Source organism: Xyrauchen texanus, chromosome 11 (genome assembly GCF_025860055.1).
Source record: "Xyrauchen texanus isolate HMW12.3.18 chromosome 11, RBS_HiC_50CHRs, whole genome shotgun sequence".
NCBI classification, from domain to species: domain Eukaryota; kingdom Metazoa; phylum Chordata; class Actinopteri; order Cypriniformes; family Catostomidae; genus Xyrauchen; species Xyrauchen texanus.
Genome location: NC_068286.1, coordinates 10,473,736 through 10,491,618, shown reverse-complemented (window position 1 = coordinate 10,491,618; position 17,883 = coordinate 10,473,736). Strand labels below are relative to the sequence as shown.

The 17,883-nt window shown below is 38.2% G+C and overlaps 1 protein-coding gene across 8 annotated transcripts in view; it reads left to right on the top strand.

The window, feature by feature from the left end:
• LOC127651607 (guanine nucleotide exchange factor DBS-like) overlaps positions 1-17,883 on the top strand; it is a 108,034-nt gene that overhangs the window by 73,235 nt on the left and 16,916 nt on the right. For all 8 annotated transcript variants that reach the window (XM_052137521.1, XM_052137520.1, XM_052137518.1 and 5 more), the window contains 8 exons: positions 11,263-11,382; positions 11,543-11,659; positions 12,136-12,285; positions 13,599-13,723; positions 14,340-14,454; positions 15,380-15,499; positions 16,317-16,508; positions 16,647-16,838. In XM_052137521.1, coding sequence (XP_051993481.1) covers positions 11,263-11,382; positions 11,543-11,659; positions 12,136-12,285; positions 13,599-13,723; positions 14,340-14,454; positions 15,380-15,499; positions 16,317-16,508; positions 16,647-16,838 — 1,131 coding nt within the window. The remainder of the gene's footprint in view (positions 1-11,262; positions 11,383-11,542; positions 11,660-12,135; positions 12,286-13,598; positions 13,724-14,339; positions 14,455-15,379; positions 15,500-16,316; positions 16,509-16,646; positions 16,839-17,883) is intronic.

Here is a 17,883-nt window from a genome sequence, read left to right as displayed (position 1 = left end):
TGATGTCATGTATCCGAACAAGAACAGGACCTCTGACAGAAAAACAGCCCTACAATGTAAAAAATCCACCACCATATTTAACACTTAAATGAAAATGTATGGTTATCATGCACAGCGGAGAAAATGTCTGAGAGAAGTGAGGCGAAGTGGTTCTGACATGAGTTTGTGTGTGAGTTAAAACAGTGTTTCTCAACTGGTCTAGTTGGACTGGGTCGTGGACAGCAGGGAAAGAGCAATGCCATGGTTCTCCCATTGAAGATATTTTGGCGGCCGCCCAAGTGATAGACTATTTAGGACTGCTGATGCAGATTTAATGATAATCTCGCAAACAGCTAAAGCAGACATGGGCAACATAAGGTCCGCGGCTCATTTATCGTAAAAGCGTTTTTATTTTTCATTGGATATTTAAGTTAACTTGCATTGGGACCTAACGCGTCTCCACAAGCATTTAACATGCTCAACCCCAGTTTGAGATTTATACTTGCGCAAATTGGAAATATTCCGCCTAATGTTATACTTATTTTGTGCAATCTGGCAACCATAGAAAAATATAGAGCAATACAATACTTTAGGCAATTGCAGAATAGTCCCATTAGTCACAGATACACTTTTGAGAAAATTGAGTACACAACTATTTCTGGGCTTAAAAGATACAAAAACCAAATCAATGCAGAACATTGTATCTCAAAAGCATTACAATGTGACCCCCCATGCACGACTTAAAGCCCGATGTGGCCCCTTTACCAAAATAGTTAAAAATATTAATAATTACACACATCACCTTTACAAATTTGTTTCAGGATTTTACATGAGTAAAAGTAACTGTTATATTTTGACAAAATGTTTCAGTTTCATATGAAATAATCTAAAGGTAGAATCTATTAGACCTCATTTTATATCAACAGTGGCAGTTTTAGTTAAAGTTTCAAGATGTGTTTCAGCTAGTATTTATTTTTCATAAATACATTAATTTATTATTATTATGACTACTATTATTTAAGACTAGCACACTGACCATGGTAATGAGGAGCCTTTCCTTCTGTGTAATATGTGTATAAATATGTAATATTAGGTAACAAATGGGATAGTAATGGGCTCATATAAGTAAATATGCTCTTCAATTTTTAAAAGTGGAAGAGACAACTTTCTGTAGGTTTTGTTGTTGACATCAACAACAAAAATAATGACACTTGATGCATGTCCTTGTACTGGAAATCCATGAACAAAACTATGCAACATAAAAGGAAATGCAACCCAGGATATATTAAATACAGGTTATGTTTAATCTATGGCAGGTCGACACTTGATTTCCAATGTAAAATCTGTTATATAAGTAAACTTTAGTTATATAACATGTTATAGTTACATGATGTTTATAATTCTGTTTATTATAATTCTGTTAGCTTTCTTATTTTTTCTATTTATTTTATTTTCAATAGGGAGACTTTTTTTTACACATACTTCAATAAAATAAATGGTTTCAAGTTTCAATTATAATAAAGTGTTTGCTCAAAAATAAATAAATAAATAAAATGACCCTTCTGTTTTCACTGATAATAGTAATTGTGTAAATAACGTATACTGTGATACCATGATACCGTGATGTTTTCTGAGACGGTTATCATACCGTGAAAATCTCATACCGTTGCAACCCTGGTTGTATTGCTTTGGGAAGATTTCTTGAAGAAAATTTCCAAAATAATGTAACCCTTCTTGCAGAAATAAATAAATAGAAAACTTATAGCCAAATTGTGGCACATGTATATAAGCTTTCATAATATTCTTTTGCTGGCTTCATTTTAAGGTACATCAAATGGCTTTTATTACGAGTGATTATCGTCGTGTGACACAGTTTGCATATGATATTTTTCTTCTCCATGTTGGGTTATGTGAACCTTCACCACAGATGTCATACTTGTTTTTATTAGCAAGCTCCTCTTCATTTTCTTGACTTGTTTGGGAGTCGTCCTGTTCTGTGGAGATGTTTTTATCAGGGTTTTTCCAGTAAATATCAGGAACCGTGCTGGACTCGTGTGTACTTGCACCCTCCAGAGATTACGCACTTGACGCTCACATGAAACACAGATGTGCGCGTCCGATGAGAAGCATATTAAGCACTTATGAAATGGCGAACGTGAGATACGTGTAATTGATGCAGCTTGGATGGCCGCCGAATATTCTTTTAAACCCTGTCCATGTTACTTTAATTTCTCTCAGTCTCATGTGAAGCCCTACCCATTGATGGATAAGGCCATGCTGCAAACATGAATATTTAAGTATCACGATAGAGCAAAATCTCTATTGATTAACACTTTATATCGTAGCCATGATATATATTGTCATATCGCCCAGTCCTACCTAGAAGCACCCTTGTAACTACTAAGAACACCTTAGCAACGGCATAGCAACCACCTGGAACAGCTTAAAAACTGCCTTGCAACCCAACAGAACATGCTAGCAACCACCTAGGAACGCCCTAGCAAGCACACAGAAGACTTTTGCCACCTCTTAGTAACACCTTAACAACTACTGTTCCTAGTAACTGCTTAGAAACCCCCTAGAAATTCCATAGCAGCCACCGAACTCCTTAGCAACTGCCTAGCATCCACCTATTAAACACCCTGGCAACCACCAAGAACACCTTGGCAACCACCTGGAACACATTAGTAACTGCCTATCAACCACACAGAACATGCTAGCAACCACCTAGGAACGCAATAGTAACCTTTTAGAACATCCTAGAAACTGCTTAGCAATGTCCCTGAACTTTCAAACAACAAACCTATATTTAAACTACAAATGGCCTAAAATAAACTTTGAATGTCAATTTTTTTTAAAGCTGTTTTCAACTTTCAAGCAACAATCAAGCGAATGTTCAAAGTCTGTGTTGACAAACTCACTTCTCTAGTTGTAATATTGCCTCTGTTATGTTGCCTTTGCCATACAAGCAAAGTTATCTCAGTAGCATGCCAGACACGGCAAGTGTGTTTCAATACATGTGAACTACTATCTCACCAAACTCTCTTACTTTATCATTGTCTCATACCCTGAGAGTTTGATTAAATGCTCATGATGTCTAGATACACCTCATTGGGTTCTTCACATTCACCCAGGACAAGGTGGTTATTAAGAGTGAAAGTGCTGATGAGGGGGCGTATTCAGCTGTTATGTTGACAGGGCACGGAGGGTAGTTTGAGGTGAAAGTTCAGGGAGATGAGCTTTGTGTCCACTGGCATTAAAGCTCCAGACATTTATTGGAACATTTCTGGTTTTGTTGAAAATAACGGGACTTTTTGAGAATTTAATATGTAAAAAAGGAAACATGCAGATGATAGCGTAAAGAGCCATTTCTAACTAACTTAACCATTAAAAAAAGCTTTCAAAAGCTTTTCCTAACCCTAACCCAAAATAGTCCTATAATAGATTGATACTGTCATATTAACTAATGTTTTGGACTTCAATGTAATCAGTTACAACATGAAGCAAATTTTTTAGGTTACCTGACAAACATTTTAAAGTGTATTATTTCTGTCATGTGTGTCTCATTTGACTATCTAATTGAAAAAGAAATGGAATTAATTTGATTAGGAAATTATGTGTGTATTTGAACTGGAGATGCGTGCGTACGTGCGTGTGTGTGTGTGTGTGTGTGTGTGCGTGCGTGCGTGCGTGCGTGCGTGCATGTGTGTGTGTATTAATTGAATTCCACGTGCATGCGCGTGTGTGTGTGTGTGTATCAGTGTGTCTGATTAGAGTGTGGTGTATCAGTGTGGTGGCAGCTGCTCCCTGGAGACTCAGTTTCTCCACCTCCTTACACACACACACACACACACACAGTTCTCCCTGGAGAGAGCTACATCAAGTTACACCCCCTTAAACACAGTAGCTCAATTCTCCATCTGAATCCCGTAATTTAAACTGTAAACTGTGTCTGTGTACAGTATTTGTGTGTGAGAGAGACCCAGCACAATGTTTTGCAATTTGGCTTTGGGCGGACAGACCCTACTGCAGTCCTTTTGTCCCTCGAACACCCTTAACACACACTCCAATTATAATGCAGCTAGCATACGTGGGAATGGGGGCGGGGAAGGGAGGATGAAAGAACACATTTGGTAAAATGGTGAAATGGCCATCATATTAATGACAGATTGTGTGTTTATTCATCTTGTTTTTCATGCTACATCATATTTGGGGAAACTGTGTGTCATTAAGCACTCTTTTTGCTTCAGGACCCAGATTTTGTACAAGTGGTGACTGAATTTAGAACCAAATTATCACTTTAGTACATGTTTTTCCATTAATTTTCTGAATGAAATATCTTATATTTGTAAGTGATCATGTAATCCAATCACATGCTCACACAGCGGTTTACCTAAGCTATCAAAAAGAGTGGTTTTAATAGAGGACTCAATAATGCGGTGTGTTTCTCTTGGTTACTGTTGTGCTCGGGGCCGACCCCTGTGACTTCGGTTATTGCTGGCATGTGGGGGCCAAGCATGGCCATTTCTGCCTCAGAGGAACAGGATATTGTCATGGTAATATGAAGTTGTGGTTCAATTTGAGGCAGATCCTATGTCAACAATCAAACATGAGGTTTTAATGTGTAGTTGATGGAACCAAGTATGTCTTTTTGGGCATTATGAATGTTAAATCCTTTGCTCAGTTTGTATTGATTAGTCATTGGATACAAAGAGTACAAAGGATTAGATGTTTACATTTTTAGAAAATCTGAGTGGTTCTTTCCCATGCAAAACTTGCCACCATGGTTCAAGGTTGTTCTTTATGGTTGTTGCCAGGTGGTTGTTTTGTGATTGCTAGGGTGTTCTTGGTGGTTGCATACAGAGGAAGACTTTACTGATTATCATCATCAATGATCATCTGGTGAACCTGCCAAGGTTTGTTTAGGATAAAACGAACTCTGGTGCGATTGCTCTGTTAGTGCAGTTCATTTGAGCAAGTGCAAACGCTGTCACCTGAACCTTGGTGCGCACCAAACAAGCGGACCGAGACTGCCTGAATAGTGGGTCTCGGTCCGCTTCCAAACGAACTCTGATGTGGTTCGATTGATATATGAATGCAACATGGACCAAAGACGCCTAAACAGACCAGTAACAGGAAGTAATTTGCCTTATACTGACCTCAAGCATACTTGGCTCTTCTCATCATAGGAGCTATGTTGCCCAATATAGTTCAGGTGTCGGCACCACCGTCAGCCGTCATTGCAGCTTAGCTTCATTTGTGTATGCAATGGAGGAATTCCTGGTGCTGTTTTGACTCCTTTACACATTTTATTAGCCCTTTATTTGTTCTCAGCTGGTAAAAATACCACCATATATACGTACATATATAAATCTAACGAGCGCATTTCGCCATGCAGCCAGAATTGTTTTGGGTGTTTAGCAAGTTCCGTCATAATATACATCATAAAAGCTGTCCAATCAGGTTGTGACCTTATCACAGGCCTGATGCAGTTTGTTTTGTACCTTTAAGTTCTGTGTTAAAAATGCCAGTGTGAACGCTAAGCGAACCAGGACTAAATGTATCATTTTCTTTTTTGGTCCGGACCAAGAGAACCAAACTGCAATTATGAACACACCCGGAATAAGTTACATGAAATAAAAAGTTTAAGGTGTGAGTAAATTAATCATATCCATATTCTGTTTGTTTTCAGGTCCACTTTGGAACCAAACTGTTGTCCAAACTACTTCCGTGTCAATTAGCCCTTGAATCCCACTCTCTCCTATTTGTTAAATGAGAGCAAAAATAAACAATGACACTGTCCAAGAAAATAAGGGGGGGGTGAACAAATTTCCCTCGAAACCCAGAGCTGGAGGAATTTCAGCATGGCAGAATGTGAGATCAGCCCACTGTAGGATTATCTCGTGTTGGCGGATTACTGCAGAGCTGTAAGGACATGATTGCGATTCTTTGGACAACCCAAGTGTTTATAACTAATCTCAGTTGTGATTATTGCAACTTGACACCCCCTTTAAATATGCTCTGTGGTCAGAATGACTGAGCAATTAGAAATATTTAAATGCAGAGACTCTGCAGTTGAAATGCAGTAATGAAACTTGATCTTTTATTAGTGGTGCTTCAATTATGCAACATATCCCTTATCAACAGACATTTTTGGTGGTTGGTTGTTGGCTCTTTGGGGGTAGTTGTCAGCTAGTTGGTTTCTACAAATAACAAGCAAGATGCAAATTAATCACCATTGTAAAAAATGCATACAAACTTATACAGATACTTAAACAGATAAACATTCGAACCTATTCAACTTGCTTTGGCATGTACTGCACAGAATAATTGACAGCTTCCCTGCTGAATGCTTGCAGTTATTATGGGGATATAAACTACTTGTGGACAAAAATACAAAGTTTAGTTCAATCAGCAGCATTTGTGGCATAATGTTGCTCACAATCTTTTTTTTATTATTATTAAACTCAGCCCTCCTTTTCTTCAAGAAATGCAATAGTTCAATAATCAGGTTTTCAGTGAGGCACTTCCAATGGAAGTAAACGAGGCCAATTTTTAGAGAGATTAAAGGCACTAATGTAAGGCTTATACTTTCATAAAAGCACATTTTAATTCTTCTGTTAAAACTAAAGTTGTTTAAGTTCTTGAAGTCATAATTTTTATGGTCGTTTTAGGGTTTACAGTGTTATATCTTTATGGCAACAAAGTTATAAAATTGGCTAAAAGTTTACTGTTTACTTTTACTTCAGATAAAAGTTGAATGATGGCAGAGCTGCCATGCAAGGCGCTAGCCTGACATTGGGAGCAACTTGGGGTTCAGTGTCTTGCCCAAGGACACTTTGGCATGTGAAGTCGTGTGGGCCGGGAAATTAAATGTCAACACTGCGATTAGTGGACAACCCGCTCTAGCACCTGAGCCATATATAGTATGTTTTTATAGTACAATGACATCTTGCATGTCAAAAGATCAAGGAAAATTGTATTCCTCATGTCATGACCCATTTAAAACAAAACATTAAACCAATTAGAGTGGAATTGGATACTGTTTATGACTTCAAATTTTGCAGAATTGCTTCGCTGTAAACAAATGTCTACCTAAAGAATTAAACTAATGTGACATCATGTACATTAGCTGGTTAAGGGGCAGTAGTGGCTTGGTGATCATGGCTGTGGGTTGCTGACCTAAAGGTCGGGGGTTCAAGCCCCAGCACTGTCAAGACACCACTGTTGGGCCCTTGAGCAAGGCCCTTTACCCCATCTGCTCCAGGGGTGCCGTACCATGGCTGACCCTGCGCTCTGACCCCAGCTTACTTGGTATATGCGAAAACTTTGGTGCCAGTGGTAGCTCAGCAGTTAAGTCTCTGGGTTACTGACCGAAATGTCGAGGGTTCAAGCCCCAGCACTGTCAAGATACCACTGTTGGGCCCTTGAGCAAGGCCCTTGACCCTATCTGCTCCAGGGGCGCTGTTTCATGGCTGACCCTGCACTCTGACACCAGCTTACAGGTAGTTGGGATATGCTAAAACAACTGCATTTCATTGGCTCTGTACCTGTACTCTGCACAATGACAATAAAATTGAATCTTAATCTTTAGTTTTTTTATAAAATATTGCGATGCTGGGTTTCGCCGATTTAAATAATTGTTAAGGGTCAAATTACAAATATTTTTTTATTTTATACCATAATATCAGAGTTACTTTTTAAAATACTTTTGTACTTCTCTACTGTCCCTGTATTGTGAGAAATCAGGAGTATGAGGAGTACATGATGGGCATTGTAGTTCTATCGAGTCTGAGGCCGGAGACTATTTAGCAGAGAGAGACAAGTCACTTCTATTTAAATGAATGGGAGAAATTGGAACACCCAACCAAGATGCTCTAGAACCCAACAGTAAGTAGATGTAGAAAGGAAGTCCCACGTTGCAGGTAAAAGATCCAAGCACCTTTAAGATACAGACAATTGCCTGTCAATCAACTCGCTAACGCGCATGCACATTTTGTGTTATAGCGTAATATGAGGTCAATATTTGGTTTAGTGAAACGCGGTTGATTCATGTGTTAATACACACTGCATTTTAAAATCAGTAAACGCATTTAGGCAGAGGGATTATAAGATTAGTTTACCACTGGCCACGGCATGATATACAGGGTGAAATACTCAATTCACTGACTTATGCAGCCATACTGCTCCGTGTTCCAACTCCCTGTAACTGGGAGAATGGGATGAGACTAGACTCTGGATCAGTGTCTCCGAGCAAAGTTCTTCATCGATTGTGTACACAGAGAAAATGTCTTGGTTTCTAAAAATATTCTACATTTTTGTTTTATAATATACAAGTAGTTTGATTCATGAAACCATCAGTTTTTATGACATTTTGGTAGCATTAAAAATGATTCCATTCAAGTTGTATCAACGTGCACTTTTGAAGTTGTGGCATCTGCACACACAGTGGGTCAACTCAAAACAAGCGTGCACTGAGATGACTTAAGTGAAAAATATTAATTTATTCATCAGACTTATTCCTTGAACATGTTAGGCTGGCATTGCCAATGGGCACATTATATGATGACATATATGATGCAGGTTCAAGTGTTGGACTTTGCTGCTTTACTCAACTCAACTCAACTCAACTTTATTTATAGAGCACTTTCAAAACCACAAGTGGAACCAAAGTGCTGTACAGAAGGTATAAAAGTAAAAACAAAAACATAAAAACAATGCAAACATATGACAAAAAAAAAAAAAAAAAACTTACAAAGCATTGTCAAAAGCTAAAGTGAACAAGTAAGTTTTAAGCGCACTCTGAAAAGCACCCAATGAAGGACAAGTTTTTACAGACAGAGGAAGGTCATTCCAGAGCCTAGGAGCTGCAACAGAGAATGCCCGATCACCTTTACATCTTAAACATGATCGCGGAACCATGAGAAGCAATTGATAGTTAGAGCGCAGAGATCTAATTGATTGACAGCGGCTGATTAAATCAGTAACATACTCAGGTGCTAGGCCATGCAGAGACTTAAAAACATACAACAAAGCTTTGTATTGGATTCTGTATCGTATGGGTAACCAATGTAATTTAATTAAAACCGAGTAATGTGCTCTCTCTTCTTAGTGCCCGTTAAAAGTCTGGCAGCTGAATTCTGAACGAGCTGCAAGCGAAAGAGAGAAGCCTGACTCACACCCAGATACAATACATTACAATAATCCAAATGGGATGACACAAAGGCATGAACAACCTTCTCCATATCGTCAAAAGAAAGGATAGATTTCAATTTAGAAACTGATCTAAGATGGAAAAAACTATTCTTAACGACAGCATTGATTTGCCGGTCAAATTTAAGCTCAGAGTCAAAAATGACACCAAGGTTCCTCACGCTAGACAATTTTTTCCCAGGAAACAACCCCAGGCAGTCATCATCCACACAGCCCTTATTTCCAAATAAAATCATCTCGGTCTTATCCTCATTTAATTGGAGAAAGTTATTCGCAAGCCAACACTTAACTTCGGCCAAACATGCACGAAGAGACTGAATGGCACATCTATGGCCATGTTTCAGTGGTAAGTAAATTTGAGAATCATCCGCATACAGGTGATACTGAATCCCAAATTTCTCAAAAATCGAGCCTAGAGGGAGCATATAAAGGGAAAATAAAATTGGTCCCAGTATAGAGCCCTGTGGAACCCCACACACAAGAGGGGCAACAGAAGAAAAATAATCCCCTAAACTGACTGAAAAAGTCCTATCCTTCAAATAGGAAGAGAACCATTTCAGGGCTAAGCCCTGAATACCAACCTGATTCCTAAGACGACCAATGAGAATGTTATGATCAACTGTATCAAATGCCGCTGTAAGATCTAACAAAAGCAGAACAACACGGTTTCCAGAATCAACACCTCGTAGGATATCATTAGAGACCCTCAAAAGAGCAGATTCTGTACTATGACCAGCTCTAAAACCTGACTGGAATCTATCGGCGATGTTATTCCTCATTAAAAAGTCATTAAGCTGTGCATGCACAATTTTTTCCAGTATCTTCGAAATAAAAGGCAATTTTGAAATCGGATCGAAAACTACTCATGTCAAAAGGGTCTAAGCCGTTTCTTTTAGAAGGGGCTGAATAACCGCATGCTTAAAACTAACCGAACAACACCAGATGACAAACTAGTATTCATAATAGACAGAATACTTGGGCCAATGGAATCAAGTACCTTCTTAAACAGAGAAGAAGGGAGCACATCACCAGGGGACCTGGTGGGCTTCATATGAGCAGTTATATCATTAAGCTGCTGCAAAGAAACAGGCATAAAACAGGTTAATTGATTCGTAGGGTCAACACGAGTAAAACAAACATTGACAACAGATGAAATCTGAGATCTAATTCCATCAACTTTACCAATAAAAAAGTTTAAGAACTCTTCACACATCTTAGCAGAAGGAGTGAATGAAGGAGTAGTATTCGGATGAAGAACAGCATTTATAGTCGAGAAAAGTACTCTAGAATTATTACAGTTTCTGGAGATGATATCAGAAAAATAATTTGATCTAGCCAATTTAACAGCTCTTTGAAATTCGTTCAAATGGTTCTTCAAAATCTCATAAGAGACTTGTAATTTATCTTTGAGCCATTTGCGTTCAGCCCTCCTACACTCCTGCTTTAGTTAAGACAGTGGTTACTGTTCATTATTCACATTGTCTGCCTTGTTGATGCCATGTTTTTTTTATTAGTTCTCTGTTCCAGTGCCTTATTCCCTCCTCTCTGCTTCACTGCTTACTGACCGACACACTGTCAGTTATGCTGAGACACAGGCAGGCTTCTGTGTATTCTGCTGTCAGAAGCCCCTCAACACAGACCACACAAACACCACTGCTCTGTATTGATCTGCTAACATATTTCTGATATGACAACACTGCCAAGTGGGAGGCATTTTCATGAAGAGACCATAAACATTGGCACTCTGGGAGGGGCACGTGTGTTCATACATTCACTCATGAGAGAGAGAGAGAGAGAGAGAGAGAGGCATATGTATGACCATTGTTACCCTTTCTGGTCTCTCAAGGAATGGGGTTGTCATGGCAACAGAATGTAGATTTTGTGTGTGTGTGTGTGTGTGTGTGTGTGTGTGTGTGTGTGTGTGTGTGTGTGTGTGTGTGTGTGTGTGTGTGTGTGTGGAGGGACAGAGGGAAGGAGAGAAGTTGTACCAGTTAAATGCAATAGCTCTCTAACATGAACCCGGGTAATTAAAATGTTTTTTTATCCATGTTATGTTTTTGTGTTCTTCAGGGCTCTTTCCCAGGCAACCTGCAGCTTGTGCTGGTACTGAGACCCACAACATTCTTCCAGCGGACCATCTCAGACATACTATTTAAGTTGAACAAGGATGAGTTTAAAATGAAGGTGCCGGTTAGTACACACACACATTCCCATATACATTATGTGTACATATACAAACTGTCACACTGACTGAGTGTGTGACTGTGTGTCATGTGGTTAATGATGAGCATAATGACATTGATTATATGGTGTCATAAGAGAAGGAATACATTATGAACTGTGTGTGTAGGTGATTATGCTCAGCTCTGTGACTGAGCTCCACAGTTACATCGATCGCACACAGCTCACTCAAGAACTGGGTGGCACGCAGGAGTACTGCCACGAGAAATGGATTTCACACCGCACTGTGAGTACCGAACCATTCTCCACTACAATACGCAGGATTGGTTACATTTATAAACTACACAGTGAATGGATTAATGAATGTATACTGTGCACACAGTATACTGCATTCTTAATATTAGTATGGCAGTATGTCATTCCAGATGTGGCTCTTAATCACTGTAATTATGTATAAATTAGTCCTCCATCCTCAGAAAGAGGAGGATGTTGGTCTTGACTTAAAACAAATGTTTTGATTTCCTTCCTGTTCCACTTGTGGACTTACTTTTATGTAATCACTAATTGATTTACATCATGTCCGTATTGATCTGTGGCTACTGTGTTTTAAGTACTACACACTTGTTTGTAGTATGCATGAACTCTTGGCAGCCATTAGTGTGATTGTTTAGAGTTGGTGTTATATTGATTGTGCTTAGGTAGCTTGCGTTATGTGCATTGTACATAACATATATGTTGTGATTTTGCATGTTGTGCATGCAGGCCATAGAAGGTTTTGCTCTGATGGTGAAAAAAACAGCACAGACTCTTCAGTCATTTGGGACAGAACTGGCAGAAACAGAGCTGCCCAATGATGTAGAGGCCACATCCAAACTTCTGACCATCCATACGGAGAAGAAGGACAAGATGAAGGTCAGAAAACAACTGTGTTACTTTAAAAAGAATATTCTGTGTTAAATACAATTTAGTTAAAGCTGATGTATGTAATTTGTCATTTCTTCTACGTAAAAATGTTTCTATCCCAGCTTAATATGCAGAGACAACTATGAGTTATTCATTCGGCAATTTCCCGACAAATTGTAAACATTGTGGCTCTGTAGAAATGTCAAAACATTGCTCTGTTTGTTAGCGTATCCGTACTAGCCCCTGTTGCAAGAGTTGATCTGGCACACCTTGACCCACTCACAAGGTGCATTGATTAAATCAACAGGAATGAAGCAGAGGAATCTAGCAACACTTGTAGTAAAAAAACTTGAATGAATTTAAAGGTGCTCTTTTTGCTCTCATCATCTTGGTCTTACAGTGACACCTAGTGGTGTAGATGCAGCATCATTCAGAATCAAATGCTTTCACAGATCCAAGGGTGAAAGTGTCAAATAACAATATGGTAACTGAGATTAAGCTAGTAGTATTCAGTTGGTCATGTGATTCTAAAATGGCAGCCCCCATGAGGGCGCCCCTGACACATGTAGAATAAAACAGCTTTTAATAGGTTGCTGATATGACCAGAGTCTCATGTGAGTGTTCATGATTTTATACATGTTTCAAAATTACAATTAATTTCTTTAGGAGAAAACTTTTTTTTAATGGGGAAAAAAATCACTGCGTGCACATTTAAGGTTTTCTTTTTCATATAATATACGCATAAAGTGTTTTTTACCACAAGTTTTGCTGGATTCTTCTGCTTTTATCCATATTAGACCAACATTAAAGTAAGTTAAAGTAACTTTAACTTTCCTTTAAGTGAAAAAAGGAAACCCTTAGGGGCCGTTCACACGAATATGATTTTTGCATCCGTTTGCACAATTTTCTTCAATCTAAACATACGGTAAACCGTATTTATTAAACACTGTGTCAAGTTATAAACAACTTTAAGTTTCTAAAATGTGTCTCAGGACACCTTTTAATAGGACAGCATTCTGTTCTATTTGTAGCGCTTCATCTAGATTTTTTAGCACAAGATTGTGTTCGGTCTGAATTGCCCCTTATTTCGGATCTCTTGTGTGCAGATAAATAAAGATAATATAATGCACTACAGCTGAAAATTGGGTATCATTTTCTGTGACAATGGAGGCGTTAAGAACATAAATAATGATTAATAAATTATTTAACATGGACCATAAGCAATAAACAAACCTTAAATAGGATTCGATAAATAATTCATAACGAATAGCATGTTTATTTCATATTCGTGTGTGTGTGTGTGTGTGTGTGTGCGCATGCAGGAGGACTTGAGGATTGCTCTCTGTCAGGGAGGACGTTTACTGGAGAGCATCAATGAGCCATTGGTGAAAGATCCAGATTACACCATGAACCAGGATGAACTGGAGAACCTGGCGACTGTTCAGAGGTGTGTGCATGTGTGTCATCAGCTACTGTGCTGGAATGCAAAAAAAGGAGAGGGCAGACGTTACAATACAACAGCAAATTTTGCATATTCTTGCTGAGCTGAGTCCGGTTTCTCTCCGGATTAAGCTGTTCTGGTCAGCTGTGTTTGTGCAAATGAAAACAAGATGACCCACCTGGTTAATATTATTCATTAATACACAGGTACATGCATTGAAAATAAGCATAAACTTGACAGTAACATATTGAGATACAGTTCTACTCACATGATCTTAGTGATGAAGCATTCTGGGGTCTGGAAGCTTGTCTGTGTGTGTTAGTTTCCATAGGCTTCAACTGTCAGCCTTCCTTATCACATGTGGCTAGATTTGTTTGAGGTTTTTGTTTTAAGTATATTTGGTGATGGAGAGTGGAAAGACACAAAAGAGACATTAGGCAGAATGACAGCCTCAGTCCCCATTCACTTTCATTGTTTTGAAAACAGATGCAAAGAAATTTTTTGGGGGGTGAACTATCCCTTTTTTCTTTTGCTGCATACTGTATGTGAACATGAACATAACACTATCTACTTTCCTCTACCTCTTTTTTTCTCTTCATTCACTCTTTCTCTTTTTTCATAGGCTGCTCAGTCAGTTAGATGAGACTGAAATGGCATTTGATGATTTCTGGGACAAACATCAGACCAAGCTAGAGCAATGTCTGCAACTGCGGCTTTTTGAACAGAACTTCAGGGAGGTGAGATACACAGACTGTTCATTCTTAATGTAGATAGGAACTCTTCATTTTAGATATCCATCAGAATTTATTACACAGTTCTCTAGAACAGGGGTTGCCAAGGAATTTCTGCTCAGTTCAATATTTTGTATAACCACCAATGTTAATAGTACCGGCATTAACGTGTACTGTATCTCGTGGTGAATGCAGCTGCACACATAAACAGTCAAATGCGCTTCTTCGTCAAAATTCCACTCTTGATTCGATATTAATGTAAACACAGCTATTAATGTATAATTGCAAGAGTGTAAGCAGATGGGACAAAAATCTTATATCTCAAAATATTCTATCAGTGTGATATGTATGCCGATTAATTGATCAAATTAATTGCAATTAATCGCATAAATATTTGCTGAGAAAGGCACAATAATAACAATAATTCTCTATATAATGATTAAATAATTATAAATAATTATATTTAAATAATTATAATATATATTATAAATAATTTTGATGATTAAATGCATTAGATAATTGTGGCAGACGAGTAAAGCATTGATAAAACAAAAAGATGTCCATATATAATTTAATTCATAGTATTGAACATAAGCCTATCATTGGCCTACAGTCCATAGCTGTAGGCCAATGGTTGTGGTTGGGGTGCTGTCATGGGGATACTTTAAAAGGGTGTTCTAGTTTAAAAAATGTGGGGTCTACTGCTCTAGAATACTTGATTCTGATTGGTTAAATTATTGCATTCTGCAATCAGATTCCTTCATTGTTCTGTTGGTTTCATGTCTCTAGTATCACTTTGCTGTTGCCTTCTTATATACAGTCATTTTAATGTACATTCAGACAGTTATTATCACAAAATAAACCCTGCATGGTGATACATGCGGGTCTGTTTAGGCAGTAAATGTAATGGGAGTTTATCTCTGTGTTTCAGATCAGAGCTCATTTAGATCTGACGTATGACAGATTATCAGGCTTCTCGGAAGTAGGAATAAGCCCCGCCCATGCTGAACATATGCTCAATGAGCTGACCAAGCATGAGGAGAGAACATGTGTAAGTATAACTTTGCTGTCATATGATGTTTTTATTTCATTTGAGATTCTCAAGACATTATTATTATTTTTAAATGCAATATGGTTGAGATGACAAAAGGCATTATACAGCAAAAAAGACCACAAGTGACACCCTCCATTCAGAAATCCATCCAGATTTCAAAATCCTTTTCGAAGCCAGCAATCATTAATTTGTCTTTATTATGTTCTAGTGCCACATGTACTTCATACAACATTTACTGTAAATCTCTTCCTCCTTAATGAAATTGCTGAGTACAGCAGTTTGATGCCATTTCTGAAATTACCCAAATGTCCTCATCCTGCGATGAGGAGGGAGGGGGGTGCTCTAACCAATGTGATAAATCACCCATCACTGTGCTGGAATCATTCTACTGACACGGAGGGATTGTTGGACGTTTTCAGAATGGCCGCAAAGCAGTAAACTTCAGCAGTACTGTAGAAAAAAGTACTCAGAAGAAAAAACATTGAAAGGAATGTTCTGGGTTCAGAACAAGTTAAGCTCAATCGAGAGCTTTTATAGTATAATGTTATTTACTACAAAAATTATTTTGACTCGTCTCTCATTTATATTAAACAAAGCGAAAACTGTGTGTGCATTATGGCACTTGCATACAATTGAAATTAATTGGGCCAGTCCGTAAACATTCAAATACACACTGTGTCACAAGTATAGCCACAAGACACAAACATAATGTGTTAACATGATTTTAGTGTAATAAAATCTCTGTTTTACATGATTATTATATAATTGGAATATTACAGTATAGTAATATTGATCTCTCTCTGTCTGTCTGTAGGATGTTTTGGACCAGGCTCTGTCTCTAGCTAGTGATGGAGACAGTTTGATTGAAGCATCTCATTACGCTGTGGACTCCATCCTGCCCAAATGCTCTGACCTGCGGGCTCTCTCTGAGGAGATCAGTGGTGTACTGAAGGCCAAGAAAGCACATCTTCTCAAAGCCATGGAGCTAAAACAATGTCTAGAGAAGGTACTGACACCCCTTTTATTCCATCATCATCCATCATTTTAATAACAATCTCTCATCCAATCACTAACTCTCTCACCCTCTTGTTGTCTCTCTCTCTCTCTCTCTCTCTCTCTCTCTCTCTCTGTCTCTGTCTCTCAGGCTACTAAATGGTGTGATGATGGAATTTACCTCCTGGCATCTCAGCCTATAGATAAGTGTCAATCCCAGGATGGAGCGGAGTCAGCACTGCTGGAGATTGAGCATTACATGGAGACAGCCAATCAGCACAAGCTGACAGATTTGAGCGGAATTTGGAGGGACTATGAGTCCGTGCTCACGCAAGATTTCAGGGTAAAGAGACAAAACAATACAACAAACATCAGAATTAAAACTGCTGCATATATTTAAAAAGCTCTTACATTTATTGAAAAGATCACCTTACGCACATACAGTGGACTAATTGCAAAAACAGTGCATAAATTATACTGTATATGTTTACAATCATATGATAAATATATACTGTATATTTTAACCTGTATTTGAAAGCTTCTGATTCTGGTTATTTTGCTCTATGTCCCTGCAAATGTGTTTGCAATGTACAGATCTGAAATGTAGAAGCACTTGCAATGTGCTCGTCCATAGGCATTCAGTTTATTTTATGATCCTACTCACCTTCCTCACTGTTTTGTCGAATATCATGTCCTCTGAGTGAACTAGAAACGTCATATAAATGTCGTTGGGAAGTGCAGATCCTCGATTTTACAATGTTGTGTATAGTATTTAATTATCGAAAGTTTAGAACATATTTTACCAATGAAGTTTTTAGCACACTTTTTCTGTTGGACTGCATATTTTGTTCTGGACATTTGAGACAAAGTTTAAGGGGTAAAAAACTATCACTTAATAACTGACAAGCAGAGCTAGTATTAACCCAACTGAAACAACACGTGAGAACTTGCATTGTTTGAAAAAAGATTTTTATTTGGACTTTTATTGTGCCATTTATAGTTTTTAGACTATTATTTACAATGTTATAGAGCAGTGTTTCCCAAACACTGTGCCACAAATATTGCCAGGTGTGCCGTGGAAAATTCTCAAATTCCACAAAATAAATAAATGCATGAAAAATAACATTTCTAGGGATCCAAACTCCTCACCTTTCGGAGAAATTCGCCATTTTGAAACCACAATCAGTCACTTTTGTGATTGTGAAGAGCAATGATTACTGTGACTGATATATTTATACACGTTAAGGGTCTTTCACATGACTCACATCAGCACTGCAGAATACATCGAAGTCTATGAAGTGACGTCACTTTACACCAAAGTGTTTTTCTCACACATGTTTTTGCTTCACCAATAATGTCTTTGAGAGTACTAAGCAACAAGAAACATT